This window comes from Lissotriton helveticus, chromosome 9, assembly GCF_964261635.1.
Source record: "Lissotriton helveticus chromosome 9, aLisHel1.1, whole genome shotgun sequence".
Classification (NCBI taxonomy): Eukaryota; Metazoa; Chordata; class Amphibia; order Caudata; family Salamandridae; genus Lissotriton; species Lissotriton helveticus.
The window spans coordinates 576,208,791-576,227,309 of record NC_136070.1 but is presented as its reverse complement, the minus strand read 5'-3'; the positions used below and the strand labels follow the sequence as shown (position 1 = coordinate 576,227,309).

Genomic DNA, 18,519 nt, shown 5'->3' with positions numbered 1-18,519 from the left:
TAATCAACACATACATAAAAGGCATTGTAATTTATAACACCAATAGCTCAAACTCTTGTTGTACCGGGCGGCTTAGAAAGTGAAAGCGTGAATGGCATGCTGAATGTTGCAGGAAGGCATTAGTGCCTGCAGTAGGAGAAACGCATTAAAGAAAATAGTGCTTACAGACTGAATAAATAAGACGTATCGTGTAATAACAGAAGTAAAAGGGGCAGTCCTCATTGGAGATTACACATGTAGACAAGGCGGGACTAAGGAGGGACTAATAAGCCTATTAACGAATCAGACGCCAGCATTTATAAAGGCCAGAGACACAAGCCAATGAAAAATATGTGCGGAGCTTCAAGTCCATACTCTAATACAGCATGCCTCGCAGAGCAGGGCATGCGCTGCCCAGGCTCGACCCAAAAAGGTTTCGTTATCTGTGAAATAGCATGCCAAGCAAAACAAAAATAAGGAAACTAAAATAGTGCTGTAAAGCGAATACTCTGTTTTTCACACCTCCTGGTTTTTAAGTTTGCAAACCCTGTGATTTGCAAAATCACATTGTTCACTAACCTAAAAGTGTGATGGGCAATGTGCTAAACCCATTTTACTACACGAAAAATCCTTCCCATTTCAAAAATTGCTTTTGATAATTGTTCAGTATCACAAATAGGAGAGGGCATATAAGGGGCATCCTCTTTTCTCCCCAATTACAAAGTGCAATAAGATTTATCAAAGATTTGCAACTGCAACATCGATCACAAACCACTGATAACTTACAAACTAGATTACTTACATAACTTATAGCAAAGGATGTGGAAATGGTGAAGCAGTCCCAAGGATTATGTACCAATTTGAAAATTGTGTTAGGCAGTATCGGCAGAGAGGAAACCACTTTCGCTGTTGTCTACACAAACAGAAAAGACTTAAAAAACAACAAAAAAGCTGCACTTGTTCCTAAATAAAAATGTTTTTGTTTGGAAATGCGAACACAGGGATGATTGTGGCGTCTTTTCAATGGAAACAAAGCCAGACAAGTTGTAGGATGAACGACTACTGACATGTCCAGAACGTGCATCCAAACAAGCACTGGTAAACCTATAGTGCTGGGATTGGCTGCCAGCATTTTTATTTTGCCAAAGTCAGTTTGTCATCATTTCTGTAAAATGTAATGCTTCTATCGCTAAAATAAAAAATATATAATTGGCTAAAACCAAAAATATTCTTTGGTCTCAAAATATGTAAAAATTGGAAAAGTATTGTCTAGCACTAAAGTGAACTACTTTATGTGCTCCTTCAGAAAGAGCTGAATCCCATCACTTATAGTATAGTTCAATGACGACTGAAGTGGGCCGATCCTATGCCCCATGTAGGATGCTGTAGTGGCGTGAAGAAAAATGTCAATTGCACAACAAGAACTTAAAGGGTAGATAGAGGGTTGGGTGAAAGCTCTATATAGTATGTAATGCCAGACCTAGAAATGGTATATGGTGCTGACAAAGCGCTCATAGACAAAAAGGGATAGCCAATGTTTATGTCTGCAGCCCCTTGCTCATGTAATGAGGAAACAGCTCAAAACCACGGGCAGAAGAGATTGGTAGATCGACCTAAAAAACCCAAAATTAAATTAACTGTATTACAAACCTGTCGAAATTTTGCCCTTGCTTCTTTTTCTTTCATTCTCCCATGTGCAACTAAGTAGTCAAACACTTCCCCTATGAAAGCAAGGAAACAAAAAAGATGGGAGCAGTCAAAATGAGGAGGGTAAGACAAGTGGAGGATAAAAATATGAAGTTAGAAAGCAAGAACCGAGTGGATAGAAAACATGGGAAATATCACCATTAATAGTTTGAATCTTTTAGTGAAGGAATATGCTACTTACCAGTATGCATTTGTTCATGGCATGTAGGGCTGCTGACATTCATATCTTGTGCATAGATCGCCGCCTAGTGTTGGGTCTGGATGATTGCACTTTGTTGTCCTGGAAGAGTCTTCCCAAGTATCACGAGATAGGTGACTCCTCCCCTGTACTACAGTGCGCATGTGCATCTTCTCCATCCTCAGATTGTTTTTCGGCATTGTGGCAAAGATGGAGTATACTAAGTAAGAGACGGCCATGCAAAAGAGAATCCTGCAGCTGCAGCAGGCACCGGGGAGGAGGGTGGGTGATATGAATGTCAGCAGCCCTACATGCCAAGAACAGATGCATACTGGTAAGTAGCATATTCAGTTCGAGGCATGTGGGCTGCTGAATTCATATCTTGTGCATAGACTGTATAGCAGTATCTCCTCTAGCGGTGGTCACCTATACCAGCTGCAGCAGTCTGAAAAAGTGTTTTAAGGACAGCCTGGCCTACCGCAGCTTACTGCTTTGATTGCACGTCTACACAATAGTGTTTAGTGAAAGTGTGTATGGTAGACCATGTAACTGCCCTACATATGTCTTCAAGGGGAATATTCCCTAGGAAAGCCATGCCCCCATTTTACGCGTAGAGTGTGCTTTTGGGGGAACTGTTAGAGTACGTTTAGCTTTTTGATAGCATATTTGGATGCCTTTTAACTATCCTCCTGGCTATTCCTGATTTTGAGATGGGATTACCTTTATATATATTTTTTTTAAACAAACTTTATTAATGAAGTACAATCATCACATTTGTATACAGTATTTACGTCAGGTATACAGTACATCACGGTTTTCATTTTTCTCCCTAACCCCTAGTTTAGAGCGTAGCGTCAGCCTCTAGGTCGTAACTCCCAATATTTGCTTGCTGTAGGGAGTGGCTCTATTCTCAACAGGACGTGTAAATACCCACCCACTCGCTCCCCAACTATCCCCCCCCCTCCATCAACTGTAGTGCTTTGTCTCTCCCAACAGGTCTAGCATTTACTCCCCAACGTTATCCAGTCTCCCCCAGGATCATCGAGTTGAAATTCTTCCAACCACCCTCTGTTCCTCCCCTGGGCCCGGTACAGTCCTCAACCTTCCCTCTGGGCCTTAGTGCATTCAGGGGTCCTGGGTCAACGGCTGGTCCTCACCTTCCAATGCTAAAAGCATGACCTCCCAGTCCAGTGCCAGCGGGGTTTTCCGCCTACCACCTTCCTCCTCCTTCCTAAGGGCTACTCCTTCTATTCTGCCCCACTTCACAACATCCGCTCGCCATGTCTCTATTCTAGGTGCTCTCGGGGACTTCCACATCATTGTGATTTTCCTAATTGCCAAAAGGAGGCCTAAGTCCACAAATCTCAGCTTAGGTTTTAAAGGCTTAGGGCGAGGTCGAGCACCTGCCAGGCAATACAGTGCACTCTCCCTCACTTGTATGTGGGTCACCTCTCGTAGTGTCTGGCATACTTCGTTTCAGTACCCACTGAGCCGCGGGCACGACCAAAGCATGTGGAGGAAACCTGCCTCGTCCGCTCCACATCGTGGGCACTGGTGGGAGGCAGTGGGGAACATCTTGTGAATTCTGGCGGGGGTAAGGTATGCCCTGTGGAGTATCATGGCCTGTATGTATTTAAATCTCACACTTCGAGAAACTCTCTTTGGGTGTTCCAGGGCCACCCGCCAGGTTGCGTCCGTGAAGTCTTCCCCGTGACCAAGATTCCCTCAGTGCATCAGGGGAGAGTGCAGCATGAGCCCTAATCCCGGTGTACAGCCATCTCACCAAGTGTCCCCTGGCCCCCATGTAGTGCACCAGGTGTACCAGTTCATGTTGCCGTGGACGAGTGCGCTGCGGCGCCCAGGTCGTTCGAATGTAGTGTGAGACAGTGGCATGTAGCATGTAGTGTCTGTCCGAGGTCCCTGTCACGTGCACGAAGGTGGGGTAATCGAACGATTGGTCGTCCCCGAAAAAACTGCCCACGTCTTCAATCCCATTCGCCATCCAGTCACTGAGGGCACGGGCAGTCAGTCGTCCCTGTGGTGTTGGTAGTCCCAACAGTGAAATGTTATCTGCGTATGGCCTGGTCGCGGACGTGTAGGCCAAAGCCCTCCTCCAACATAGAAGAGCAGTACGGAGCAGTGGGTGGCACTCTCGCGGGATTCTACTCCTGGGCAGCAATAGGGCATGTAGGCCGCCCTGTGCGAGCCGGCCTGCTGTCCATCCAATTTCCTGGAGATTCCTCCCGGCCAGCCAATAAGACAGCCATTGGAGTTGGCTGGCGTAAAAGTAGCCCTGGAAGTCCGGGGCTCCCAGTCCTCCCTGGGAGGTGCTGAGTTGTAGTTTCCGCAGGCTGACTCATCGTCTGCCCGTCGCCCAGATAAGGGTGACCAGTAGGGAGTTGAGGGATTCAAAGGAACGTCGCGGGATGCAGATGGGCAAATTCACAAAATAGTAGAGCAGCCGTGGCAGCATTACCATCTTTGCTATGGCGATGCGTCCCATGACAGACAATGGGAGCGATGTCCAAAAGTCAACGCTACCCCGGAGACCAGTAATGGCCCTCGATATAGTACCGTCCAGTTGGTCCTCCAACCTCCGGTATACACTAATTCCCAGCTATTTAAAACTGGTTCGGGCAACCAGGATCGTATAAGTACCGAACTGCAGAGAAGGCGGGTTGGGCTCCTCCCGGAAATAAAATCCTACAGATTTGTCCGGGTTGATGGCCAGGCGCCGTCTCAAATCGTCAGAAGGTGTCACTCAGTCGTGTGTGGTCTGCCTCCAGATCGCGGAGATAAAGTAACATGTCATCCGCATACACGGATAGAATGTGGGACGTCCCTGCCACTGGAACTCCCAGGGTCTCCGCGTGCTGGCGAAGTGCGATGGCTAGTGGTTCCAACACCAACACGAACAACAACGGGGACAGGGGGCATCCCTGCCTGGTGCCCCGGTGGACCGGGTACTCAGCTGACACATAACGTCCGGTTCTCGCCCTAGCTGTGGGATCAGTGTATAGCAGCCTAATCCACCGTAGTAGCGGGGCTGGAAAACCAAAGCGAGACAGGGCTTCAAACATGAAGGGCCAAGAGAGCGAATCAAATGCTTGTCTAAGGTCTAATGCGAAACACCCCGCCCGCGTCATTTCAGCTGGTGACGCTGACATAATAGCGTGTAGGCGTCTCGTGTTGAGGGAGGTACTGCGCCCTGGAAGGAAGCCTCACTGGACAAGTGTGGTCAAGTGGGGTTGAATACGTAGGGCAATAGCTTTGCTTAGGATTTTATATTCCGTAGCCAGCATAGATAAGGGTCTATAATTCGCAATCTCCAGGTTGTCTCTGTCTGGCTTAGGGATCGAGATTACTATAGCTTGCATCGTTGTGTGTGTCAGATGACCCCTCTCATTGGCCTCCCTGTACATCCGTTCCAGTACCGGTAACTAGTGTGTCGGCATAAGTAGAATAGAACTCCACCGGGAGTCCATCCATGCCCGGAGTCTTGTTTTTATTTAAGTGTGTGATCGCAGCGCGTATCTCGTGTTGGGTGACGGGGCCCTCTATGGATTCCTGTGTCGCCGCGGACAGTTGGGGGAAAGGGAGGTCCTTCATGAAGTCAGTTATGAGTGTAGGGTCAATTATGTCAGTAGGGGCATACAGAGCCTGTAAATGGTCATGGAATGCCCGATTGATGTCAGCTTGGGTTTTCACTAGGTCACCCCTGTGGTTTCGGATTTGGGTAATGACTGGGGCGTCCGGCTTGTCTCGGATCACTCGGGCCAGCAGCGGCCCAGAGCGGTCCGCCTCCGTGTGTTGTCGTAAGTAGGCCTTGTAGTCCATGGTGCGTAGTGTTTCTAGCGTCTCGGCGTGTGCAATATTCTGTTCCTGCAGCGCCTGTTGTTTCCCTGGGTCTAACACCACCTCTCGCTCAAGCACTGCTATACAGTTCTCCACCTCACATAGCTTCCTATGAATCTCCTGCCTAGCTCCCACCAGCTGCCCAATCGCTACTCCCTGTACAACCACCTTCATTGCATCCCAAACCACCAAGTTGGAGGAGGCAGTGTCCCAGTTAACCTCCCAGTATTGTGTCAGGGCCTCCGAGATAGTCGCCTTGAATGGGAAGTCCTCCAGGTGCTGGGGGTCCAGCCGCCACGTAGGGACTGAGGTCGGGACTCTACCCCAAGTAATCGTACATTTAAGGGGTCTGTGGTCCAAGAACGTCTTTGCTAGATATTGTGGGGCGCCCATCAATGGGGTTAGCAAGCGGGTACATAGGAATCGGTCAATACGTGTGTGCAAGCTGTGTACTGGGGAGTAGAATGAGTACTCTGTGTGTGGGGTGTATCTCTCGCCATACGTCATTAAGTCTCCAGCCGTCTACCCACGCCCCAAATGTTTCAGTGAGCTTGGCGACGCCGGCCGCCTGTAAAGGCGGATGCGATCGATCCAGGGTCAGGTCCAGTACCGCATTCCAGTCCCCTCCGAGCACACAGGGTAGGTCCGTCCACGGGGATAGGGCGCTCCCAAGAATGATTCCTGATCGTAGTTCGGGGCGTAGATACAGCCCAGCACAATCAATCGGCCGTCTAGAGCCCCTTTAACCAGGATATATCTGCCCTGTTCGTCTGTTTTCTGTTCTAGTGCAGTGAAGGGTGTCCCGTGGCGCACCCAGATAGTGGCCCCCCTGGAAAATGCTGAGTAGGACGTGGAGTACACAGTCCCTCTCCACTTCTTCCGCAGATTTTGCGCTTCAGAGGCCGTGAGGTGCGTTTCTTGTAAAAAGGCGATGTGTGTTTGCTGTCTAAGGAGGTAGGAGTGGACCCTATGCCTTTTCTGCACCGCCCCTAGCCCTCGTACATTCCAGGTAATAAATCTGTACAGTCCAGATTGTTCAGCCATTGTCTGCGGGTGATAGAGCTATTCCCAGGGGTGGTCGCGTGTCTAGAACACCGGGGAGCTGATCCAAGGAGAGGGCACCTAGAAAGACCTTTAACATTTCCAAAACAAACTTGGCGCAGCCATAGAACATAGCCGAGCCCAACTAACATTATGAACATAAAATACCGAACAGTTGTGCCTTTGCCATGGGGGGGCGGTAGCTCCAGCACACGTATAGTGCCTTTGCCATGGGGGGGCGGTAGCTCCAGCACACGTATAGACATCGTGTTACCAGGTCCGGTCTCCACCGGCTCAACGGTAGCCCGGCCGGGCGCTTAATACTGAAAAGGAAGTGCAGTGTAATAACATACAGTCCTAATATACTCGTCCATTAGCAGTTATAATCCACACCCTGTGGCAACCGGCACACCATCTTTTCCAGTGGGTATAGGGTGCACCGGGGGGTGGGCCAGTGTCTGTTCCTCCCCGTCCCGCCTAACCCTCCCCACCCCGATGCCCAATCTGATACCGGTTCCCAGGGCTAGAAGTCATCATTTCAAAAAGGATACCATACGTAAACTGCTGCAAAGAAGTCGGTGCCGGGTATCTCCCCTCGGGCTAGCTGTCTATGAGGTCGTCCGCAGCTCTAGGGGTGATCGTCGGAAAGAGTACCACGCTATTTTCAGAGTCTGAGTGTCCTGTGGCGTCCTCGGCGTCTGTGGTGATTTTCGCCGGATCTTCCCTGAAGGCGCCAGCGAGGGAGATGGCCTCCTGTCGTTCATCCCGTTGATGGGTCCGTGATGGGCCGCGTTCTGCGTGGCCCCTTCCGGATCCAGACGAGGAGTGGCGGCTACCTCCCGAGTTCCTGTCCAGTGCTCTCGCCATCTCTTCCTGGGATGCCTCCTGGCTGCCGTCCAGTCCCATCACCTCAAGCCATTCCTCAGCGTCTGCTGGGCTCTCGAAAAAGTGTGATTTCTTACCGTGGATGACTTTCAGGCGGGCTGGGAATAGTAAGGCATATTTCAGTTGCGCACTTCTCAGTTTCTTCTTCACCTCCATATAGGAGGCTCTCTGTTTCTGCACCATGTTCGTGTAGTCCGGATAGAGTGACACCCTTTGGTTTTCGAACAGGATGTTGGATCTCTCTCGGGCTTTCCTCAGTAGGGCGTCCCTATCACGGTAGTTGAGGATACGGACGATGAGAGGGCGAGGAGGGCGACCCGGCCGAGGTTGTCCCGTCGGGATTCTGTGCGCTCGTTCCACACAGAAGTATGGGGAGAGTCCGTCCGTCGCCACATGTTCTCTGAACCATTGCTCCATGTACTCCTCAGCTCGTGGATCCTCGCATATTTCCGGCAGACCTATGACCCGTATATTATTCCTCCGATTACGGCCTTCCGCGTCTTCATCCCGCTCCAACAACGCGGTCTTCTGTCCCTGAATGTCCCGGATGGACGTGTCATGGTCAGCCACCTTGGGTGTGAGGTCCGCGAGTGCAAGCCCGTGGTCCTTGACCTTTTCCGCCAGCTTTCCATGGTCCGCTTTCAGGAGGGAGAGGTTATTGGTGAGAGTTCCCAGTTGGTGTTCCAGTGCTTGGCGGGAATCGCGGATCTCCTGAAGGATAAGGTCCAGTTTATCAGGTTGTTGGGTACTCAGCCCCGTCCGGTAGCCCAGGCCAGGGTCGCCACCACCTGCTCCCGCACCCGGCTGTGGGCCAGTCCCCACCATCTCGCCTGAACCGTCCACGTGTCTCTGGCCCTTCCGAACCATACAGTGCGTGACTTTAAGGACCGTTTCTCTCTGCTCGGATTGCTGTCGGCCCCTCAGGCTCCACACTGCAGTCACTGCGTCTCCGGTGTTCTGTGTGCCAGCCGATAGGGTAGCTCCCCGGCTCCCAGCACGGAAGAAGCCGGGTACTCCAGCCCGCAACCAGGGTCTTCACAGGGGATCTGCCCCCCCCCCCTCCCCCCCCCCCCACCGAGTCGCCGCAGGCAGCCGATCAACAGAGATACTTTCCGGTAGCAGCGCAAGGGGCCAACTCCCCGCTCCAGCTGCCACCCGGCGTGCAGGCCCGTGATCACCGGGCCGCGGCCTCCCGTACACCGGCCCACGCACCTCGGGTCGCCCACCGGGACCGGTCCGCCAGCTACAGAAGGTTCGCGGGGGGTGGGGAGGGGGGTGGGGGGGGGGGGGGAGGACAGAGCCGTAAGGGGTCTCAGAAGGTACTCCCTCTGTACGGACCAGTTCGCTGTCCCAGGGCTCCTCGCTACGCGGTTCCCAAGATGGAGGCCCGCCCCAGTGCCGGGCCGCTACCACAGCTCTGGGTCTCAGCGCGCTGCCTTTCACCCCCTACGCTGTACCTCCATGGCATCGCCGCCTGCCGGTGGCTTCTTCAGGGTCCCAGGCCTCCGCTGCCAGTGTCCTCAGGGCAATGACCCCGCTCAGCAAAATCCGGCACCCACCTCCGGTCAGGACCCGGGGTCGAGAGGGCCGTCGCCGGATCCCCGCCTTCTAAGGCCTCACGCCGCGGGTCTCCGCTTGGTCAGCTGGGTGCTTTCCCAGCGTGTTGTCCTGCCGCCGCCTCGGGTCTCGTGGTCCCCGCGGGATTCCGCCTCCGGGCCCACCTCGCAGCAGTCCGTTGGATCCCGCTAGGCTGTATTTCGCAGGATAAAGCCCGGCCGGGCACAGAGCTCTAGCAGGAGCCGTCCGCCATCGTGGCTGTTCGGCCACGCCCCCCTCGGGATTACCTTTATATTGTGGGGAAAAAGCAACAAACAGTTGCTTTGTTTTCCTAAATGATTTAGTCCTGTCCACATAATATAGCAGAGCTCTCCTTACATCTAGTGTGTGTAGGGCTCTTTCAGCCACTGACTCTGGGTTTTGAAAGAAAACTGGCAATTCTATGGATTGATTGATATGGAAAGTGGATATGACTTTTGGCATGACCTAGGGTTAGTCTGAAGTACTACCTTATTTGCTTGTATTTGCATGAAAGGTTCTTGGATGGTTAGTGCCTGTAGCTCACTTACTCGCCTGAGGGAGGTAATGGCAATCAAAAATGCCACCTTCCATGTTAGAAATTGTAATTCACATAAATGGAGTGGTTCAAAAGGAGGTCCCATAAGTCTGGTAAGTACTATATTTAAGTTCCAGACTGGTGAAGGTGGGTGCTTTGGCGGGATTATCCGTTTAAGACCTTCCATAAAAGCTTTGATTGGGGGTACTCTAAACAGGGACAGGTGTTGTCTGTTCTGGAGATATGCTGCTATAGCAGCAAGATGTAGCCCTATAGAAGAGTATGCTAGATTGCATCTTTGAAGGTGCAAGAGGTAACAGATAATGTTTTGGATGGAAGCATCTAATGGATTGATTTGGTTAATGTTGCAGTAAATTACAAATCTTTTCCATTTAGCTGCATAGCATACGCTAGTAGTTGGCCGTCTTGCCTCCTTGATAATGTTCATGCAATCAGGAGGTAAGTTAAGGTATCTGAACTCTAAGACCTCAGGTGCCAGATCGCTAGGTTCATCTGATTGGGATCTGGGTGCCTGATTTCTCCATGGTTCTAAGTTAAAAGATGGGATGAGAGGCGCAGTCTTTGGTGGGGAACTATTGAAAGTTCCAGGAACATTGTGTACCATGGCTGTCTTGCCCATGTGGGAGCAACCAGGATCATCGTTAGTGACTGCTGACGTAGTTTGCGTGCCACCAGCGGAATCAGTGGAGCTGGTGGAAAAGCGTACGCAAATCTGCCTGACCAGTTCATCCATATCGCATTGCCCTGTGACAACGGATGAGCGAACCTGGCGGCAAAGTACTGGCATTTTGAGTTTTCGTTTGTGGCAAACAGATCTATCTCTGGATGCCCCCATTTTTGGAAGAATGGTTGGAGAACTTGAGGGTGAATCTCCCATTCGTGTAGCTGTGACTGTCTGCTTAACAGATCCGCTACTTGATTGTCTTTTCCTGGCAGGTGTTCTGCTAGGAGAAAAATGTTTCTTGGAATTGCCCACGTCCATATGTTTTGTGCTAAGTGGGACAGTTGTGGAGAGTGTGTCCCTCCTTGTTTCTGAATATAGTACATGGCTGTCATGTCCGTCCGGATCAACACAGCCTTGTTGCACAGGTATTTCTGGAATGCTTTTAGTGCCAGAAATATTGCTAGCAACTCTAGTTGGTTGATATGCAGTCTCCTTTGTTTGATTGTCGAGAGCCCTTGGACTGTGTATTGAAGTAAATGGGCTCCCCAACCTGTCAGTGATGCGTCCGCTGTTAGTACTACTTGTGGAACCGGCTCTTGGAACAGTCGCCCATTGGAAAGGTTTTGTGGGTTCCACCACTGCAGAGAGTTGTAAGCGCGACTGTCTACCAACACTAGGTCTTTTAGTTGTCCCGGAGCTTGGTTCCACTGCCATGCTAGGCATTCCTGTAGTGGACGCATTTGAAGTCGGGCATGGGGGACAATGAATATACAGGAGGCCATCATGCCTATGAGCTGCATGAATACTCAAGCTGGCAAAGAGTGTTGTGGCTGAAATTTCTGGATGACAGTCTGCATGTTGGCTATCCTTGCTTGATTTGGATATGCTTTTGCTACAGAGGTATTTATTGTAGCCCCCAGATATTGTTGTATGTGAGAGGGATGTAGATGTGATTTTGGGTAGTTCATGGAAAACCCAGGCTGTGTAGCAGCTGGAGTGTCTGAGACGTATGGCTTGCACACCTTTATGAGCCAATCGTCCAGGTATGAAAACACATGGATGTGTTGCCTTCTGAGGTGTGCAGCTACTACCGCTAAACATTTTGTGAACACTCTTGGGGCTGTGGTTACCCCGAAGGGGAGAACCTTGAATTGATAATGTTGAGCTTCTATTGTGAACCAGAGGTATTTCCTGTGAGCTGGATGTATAGGTAGGGAAAATATGCGCCCTTGAGGTCTAATGTTGCTAGGAAGTCGTCTTGCTGGAGTAACGGGAGTACTTGTTGTAGAGTGATCATATGGAAGTGCTCCGAGAGTATGTATTGGTTTAGAGGCCTGAGGTCCAATATTGGTCTGAGGGACCCGTCCTTTTTTGGAATAAGGAAGTATACGGAGTATACTCCTGTTCCTTGGTGTTGAAAAGGGACTATTTCTATGACTCCCTTTTCTAGCATGGATTTAACCTCTTGTTGTAGCAGTGTGATGTGTTCTTTGGACATAGGACATTGTCAGAGAGGTAGGTTGGGTGGAGTAGAAGTGAGTTCCAGGCAATAACCATACTGGATAATTTGTCTCACCCACCTGTCTGTGGTAATTGCATTCCAGACTGGTGGGAACTGTTTGACTCTGCCTCCGACTGGTGTTGGATGGTATGGAGGGAGTGTGATGAAGTCACTGTTTGGCGGCAGTGGAGGCTCTGGTGTTATTGCCGCCACGTCCTCTGCCTTTGTTATTATTGCCTCTGTAACCTCCCCTGTTGGAGCCTTTATTAAAGGAGCTTTGGGTGTTGCTTTTGTATGCAGGGAAGTCTGTGAAGTGTTGCCTCTTGCGGTGCCTCTGTAGGAGGACCGACGAAAGGAACCTCTATGTTGTTGAAACTGCAGTGCGCCCATAGATTTTGCAGTTTCAGTATCTTTCTTCATTTTGTCTAAAATGGTATCTACTGCAGGACCAAACAGGAAGTCTTGATTAACTGGTTGGTTAAGGATGCTGGATTGCACCTCGTTCTTAAAACCAGAGATGCGTAGCCACGCGTGTCTGCGTAGTAACACGCTAGTGTTAACTGACCTGGCTGCTGTGTCGGCTGCGTCAAGTGCACATTTAATGGAAGCATTAGTTATAAATTTGCCTTCCTGTATGAGGTCGCTAGCCTGAGCTTTGAAAGGTTCTGGCAGGTGTTGCAGTAAACCTTCAAGCTGGTCGTAGTGCGCTCTATCATAGCGAGCTAGGAGAGCCTGTGTGTTTGCGATCCTCCATGAATTAGCAGCCTGTGAGGCCACTCTTTTGCCTGAGGCTTCCAATATTTTAGACTCTTTGTCAGGAGGTGGAGCGTCTCCTGTTATTTGCGAGTTGGCCCTTTTGCGAGCGTTTGCTACTACCAGTGAGTCTAGAGGCAACTGGGATTTAATGTAAGTAGGGTCTGTAGGGGCCGCCTTATATTTCTTCTCAATCCTGGGATTGAGCACCCGTGCCCTGGCTGGATCTTTGAATATGTTTGGTGCGTGTTTTAGTACCCCTTTTAGCATAGGAAGTGTCCTGACATTTTTCGCGGAGGTTGGAAAAGTGTCAAATAGAAAATCTTCTTCTATTGAGTCAGTGTGCATGTCGACCTTGTGGTATTTTGCTGCCCTATCTAGCAGTTGGTTAAAAACAATGGTGTCATCGGTAGGCAACGGTTTTGTAGGGTATTGGGAGGTGTCAGGGATGGGTTGTGTGTCATATGGATCATTCTGATCATCCCATATGTCATCCTGAGCCTGTGGATCCTTTGGGTCATTAAAATCTTCCTGAGGATCTTCCCCCATGTTATCCTCATCGTTGTAGTCTGAGTGTGTAGGAGAGTAGGGCACAAAAGGCATATTAGGATAGAAAGGAGGAGGAGTAAAAGGCCTAGAGGGAGATGTCCCGAAGTCCTTTTTCTTCGGTGGTACAGGGCAAGTAGTGTCCGTGTCCAATGGTCTCCTTTTCCGGTAATAGATGGAAACTTTGCCGGTTTCGGGGTTTATATACAGTTCTGATTGTTCCTCCGATTCTGGATCAGGATGGAAGAGTTCCTCCTCCACTGTCCGTGGCTTTGGCGCCGATGTTTTTGCCTTACTGACTTGCTTGTGACCTTTTGGCTCGAGGGCCTTTGGTTCTGGAGTCTTTTTCGGCTCGACTGTCAGTTTGGGGTCGGTAACCTTTTTTGGTTTGACGTCTTTTATTGGTTTGGCAGTCTTTTTTGGTTCGGCGACTTTGTTTGAGTCGACGATCTGTTTCAGTTCGGTCCTCTTTTTGTGCTATACGCCTTTTTTAGGGTCAGTGTTTTTGGTCGAGTCGATACCTTTTTTCGGTTCGACTGGCTTTGGCTTATTTGCACTCCTTTTAGTATCGGGTACTTTTTTCGGGTCGGCGACCTGTTTAGGTTAGAGGCTTTTCTTTGACTCGATAGCTTTTGGCTCGATAACCTTTTTGGGTTGGACGACCTTCTTTGGTTCGACCACCTTCGTCGGCTCGACGCCCTTTGGTTGGTCGACTTTCTTTGGTTCGCCAACCTTTGGCTCGACGGCCTTCTTCGGTTCGACGACTTTTGGCTCGACTGCCTTTTTTGGCTCTACGACCTTGGGTTCGACAACCCTTTTGGGTTAGACGACCTTCTTGGGGGTGAATGTTACTTGGTCCTGGGCTCTCTGAAGGCTTTGTTTTGGTCTTTGGAGCAGAGAGCTGGAAGGCGGGGCTTCTGAAGGGGTTTTTCGATCTCGGCTAAGGCCTTTAGGCGATGCTTCGACAGGAGCCTTCGGTTTCGGGACGAGCGGGGTTGGGGGATGTGTACTCACTGTTTGCCCCAGCGGGATCTGGTCATCGGAGTCCGACTGGTGCTCAACGGTGACGATTTCTAGATCAGAGTCCGCCGCTTCTGGGAGGTCGTGTTAATCGTCGAAGATGTTGTCTGATTACGGTGCCGGTCGCTGCATCTCTTGCCTAGCAGCCCGTCGAATCCGGATGGTCTTTTTCAAACGGAATTGGGCACACGCTGGGCAATTTTCTTCGTTGTACTCTGGTGATAAGCACTTGTTGCATACTGTACGCTTGTCAGTATGCGGGAATTTGGAGTGGCATTGTGGGCACCTTTTGAATGGGCTCCTTTCCATCGACAGCAGGCCCACGTGGCGTCGAAAGGCCCAACGGCCCGCGTCGACGACCGGATCAAGATGGAAAGGTTGGTTGAGTCAATAAGTATCGAATGAGAACAATATCATCGAAGTCGAAGGCCTTTTGGTCTTTAAATTAGTTAATTTTGGTTTCCGAAGTTGGAGTAAAGGAATAACATCCGAACCCAATGGCGGAAAAAACCAATCTGAGGATGGAGAAGATGCCCATGCACACTGTAGTCCAGGGGAGGAGTCACCTATCTCGTGATACTTTAAAGACTCTTCCAGGACAACAAAGTGCAATAATCCGGACACAACAATAGGCGGCGATCTATGCACAAGATATGAATTCAGCAGCCCACATGCCTCGGACACATTTTTCAAAGCAATTCAACCAAGTGTGGTTCTTCAAAAGTCCACTCACAATCTACTAATCATTAACAAAACTGTTTCAACCTGTATTTTGTCAGAAATTAAAACACTGCTTACTTTTTTTTTAACCAACTCCTTCTCTCATGTCCCCCATTCACCCACATACTCTTCCAGTTTTCCCTCATCTGTTTCTTTGCTCACTCCTTACCGAACATCCCCAGTATGACTCATTAATGTCCTGCTCCCCTTTCTGTTTCTTTAACTCTACCTACCCTCTTGTTCATTTATCACTACCCAACATGAATCCCTTGTATTGGTTTCTATAATTTTAAATGTTTCACATCTCGTTTTCTATTGTTTCGAAGAGATTACTAATTTGAACCAAATAGTTTAATCTAGCCCCGTGTTACTAGGGAAAGGAGAAGAAGAAAGGAGGCGAAGCAGAAAATGGGTTGAATAACAAGCAAAAGCAGTTTAACAGGGCATAGGTAAAGCAGGAAAGTATAGCAAAGCAATGGTGATGTGAAAAGAAAATCAAGAAGACCGGCTAAGAGCAGGATGGCTGGTAATTAAGGGAGCAGACATTATAGAGAAGGTAGTAGAGGACGGCCATGGGTGTGGGAAAGAAAATGAATGAGGAGAGGGGTAAAGGAATGAGGGAACAAACAACTTCCTATGAAATAACCAATAAAGACCAATGAAACAGAGGATGTTAGGCAGGTGGAGCATAGAGCAAAAAAAGGTTCGGGCAGATAGAAGCATAGAATCCTTTACAATAAGTATTAATTGGGGACAGTATCACGTAAGATAAGTATCTTGCTATCCCAATGGACATAAATTATGCACCCTTTTGGACACTTAAGCGTGATGCAACGTAAAGAGGTCATAATAAACAACCTCTTAGTATATAGTATTGATAGTGTTCACTTTAACAGGTCTCAGCAGAGAAAATGATCCAGATTACCATGTAGCCAACTGGCCCCTTACATTGTATACTTCTATTGTTAACTATAAGATTGAAATATGTCCTTTAAAAGAAAAAATTACAAAATGCAAATAAATATATTTGAATAAAAAAGTATTAACTGGGAATTGGAGAACTAGCATATGGTGCCATTTGGAAAGAAAGGTAACCATCCAAGATGGATTTGAGAGTAAGAGGCAAAATTATCTCAAAACACTACTATTCCACCAAAGATAACAGCGATGTGGGTAGACAGAAAAGAAAGGCACCATCTACTCGAAGAGGAGGGGGGCAGGGGAAAAATCATATCGCTCAGTAAATGGAAATAGTAATGGGAAATGGCATCATGTGACAAAGAGGCAAGAATTAGAGATACCAGAGGTGTTTAATCAGTAAACACAGAGAGCACTATAGTTAAGAGCCATAAGATAGCCAATAGTATAAATGGATACTAGAAGACCATTTACGCAAGGAGCTTCTTACACAGTTGCAGGCACTGTAACTGTTTGAAAGAGACCGCTCGGAAAGAACTTACCTCCACTAGCATACTCCATCACTAGATACAGCGTTTTCTCAGTTTCTATCACTTCAAATAATTTAACTGTAAGAGAACAAAAGAAAGGATCGGTCAGAATTGCAAGAGTTAAAGAGTAACCTAGATAAGAGTTGTGGGTGAATCCAACAAAAGCAGCATGGACCGCAATTTGCACGATTATCAAGATACTGGACATACAGACTTACCTCACTTTACAGATTCAGTCAATGGTATTTAAATGAAGTGAACTGTCCAAAATTCACTGCCATCCACGAGGGATGTGGGACGAAACATTCATCACAAATTAAGAAAATTGGGTCTGTCCTCTATCCAGTTCAAGATAGGGCATAGCTGGAATTCGCTCACACCAAATGGCTCTTCCATAGGTAAAACAGTATGATTAAGTAGCCCTTGACATGCTCCTTGTTCAGCCCATTCCTTAAAGGGATGCGGCCAATAAGTTCACCCAATGTAAAAGTTTTCTTCTGCGTTTCTACTGCTCACCAGGTTTGTGTCTGGCACAGTATGCATCTCTTTCTGGGATTGACTAATGTTTCAAAGCACTGTGGACAAACCAAAGGCACTGGGTAGGTGCTCTTCAGGACTGCCTGAAACATTTTACTTTCAAGGCAATAAAAAATGTTTTAAAATTAAATATGCAGTTGTAAACTCTTCTCTGCGTACAAGGAAATCTGCACTTGAAGACCCATATATACCTTACATTAATAGGCTATACCTTTAGCCCAGGTTCATCCAAAGACAGAGGTGCAACGGAAGGTCTGTCAAAATCTTGTTTATGAAGATTTCAAAATACATCGGAATCTGCACAGCCACGCACATCTTTAATTTAGGACCACATTTCTGATTTCTCCAATTCCAAAAATTGAAAGATCACACTATTCATCCAGGTAGGCCCAAACACTTCATTTCAAGGGACCCAAACGTTCATCTGCCAAGCATGTACGAGTTCAAGGTGCATCTCAATTAACACAGTGGACCTAAAACAGTTCTGCTTTTTGACATCATCATAGATAAAGAAACATCAGGATTTTATTACATTTTCGTTCAATAATAACAATAAGTAAAGAACAGAAACAAGCAAGCATTGGCAATAGAAATATATCGGGCCTAGAACTGAAAGTACCCAAGTCACAGATTAGTTTAGGCACTGAAGAAGTTCTCATACATTTGTCTCTCATCCTTGTGCATCCACTAATCCACACACAGACTCAAACATTTCCATTTACCTACTTCAACATCGCCTATAAAAACAGACACACGTTTTTAACACGCATAGGAAAGATAAATGAAAAGCATATAAGTAAAGAGAACAGCCCAGTATGACTTTCTGACAAGCGGTAAGGGGACCCATGAAAGGGAAAAATGAAAAACTAAATCACTGTCCCACTAGCCCAATCATTTAATCACACTCACTTTCAAGTGCATGTGCAGGTGTACAGTAAAAAATAAAAATAAAGTGTCAGCCAATAGCAGAACTGCATGAACTCACTGCCCCTACAATACGTTGTCATGGGGAGAAGCAGAATGTGTATGGCATTCAAACAGACAGACGAGGGACGACCCAAAACACCCTCCATTTAAGTATATTTATGCATGTAAGTGAAGTTGTTTTGTTTTTTATTACAAGGGCCAAGCTACACCTGCCAGGTCCTCCTAGGAGGGTGTAGCAAGGGTCATCTCAGTGCAAATATTCTATCGACAGGGTTTGTCAAGGCAAGTAACGAACACTAAACTCTTTGCCTACTACAGTAATCTGTGAGATTCAATGTACCAAAATGTATATTTACAAACTTAAACGCAATTTAGTAATCCTTTTACCATTGGTTCATAGTCACAACCTACTCAGGCCTACTACATAGAACAAACTTTCTCACAACACAGATGTCAAGCAAACAGTAAAATTACAAATACATATATAATTACAGTACAGATACATACATATATAATTAGTTGTAAAAATATTATCTAACGAGGATTAACAGTGCAAATCTTCTACCCCAAGGGTTTATCTGAGGCGATAAAGACCCAAACCGTTGCTTACTAAATTAATCCGCA

At 48.0% G+C, this 18,519-nt stretch overlaps 1 protein-coding gene across 18 annotated transcripts in view; it reads right to left on the bottom strand.

The window, feature by feature from the left end:
• The window catches only part of MARK2 (microtubule affinity regulating kinase 2), a 668,807-nt gene that overhangs the window by 258,455 nt on the left and 391,833 nt on the right, over nucleotides 1–18,519 (bottom strand). For all 18 annotated transcript variants that reach the window (XM_078660523.1, XM_078660536.1, XM_078660526.1 and 15 more), the window contains 2 exons: nucleotides 16,444–16,509; nucleotides 1,630–1,700 (listed from right to left, as the gene is read on the bottom strand). In XM_078660523.1, coding sequence (XP_078516649.1) covers nucleotides 1,630–1,700; nucleotides 16,444–16,509 — 137 coding nt within the window. The remainder of the gene's footprint in view (nucleotides 1–1,629; nucleotides 1,701–16,443; nucleotides 16,510–18,519) is intronic.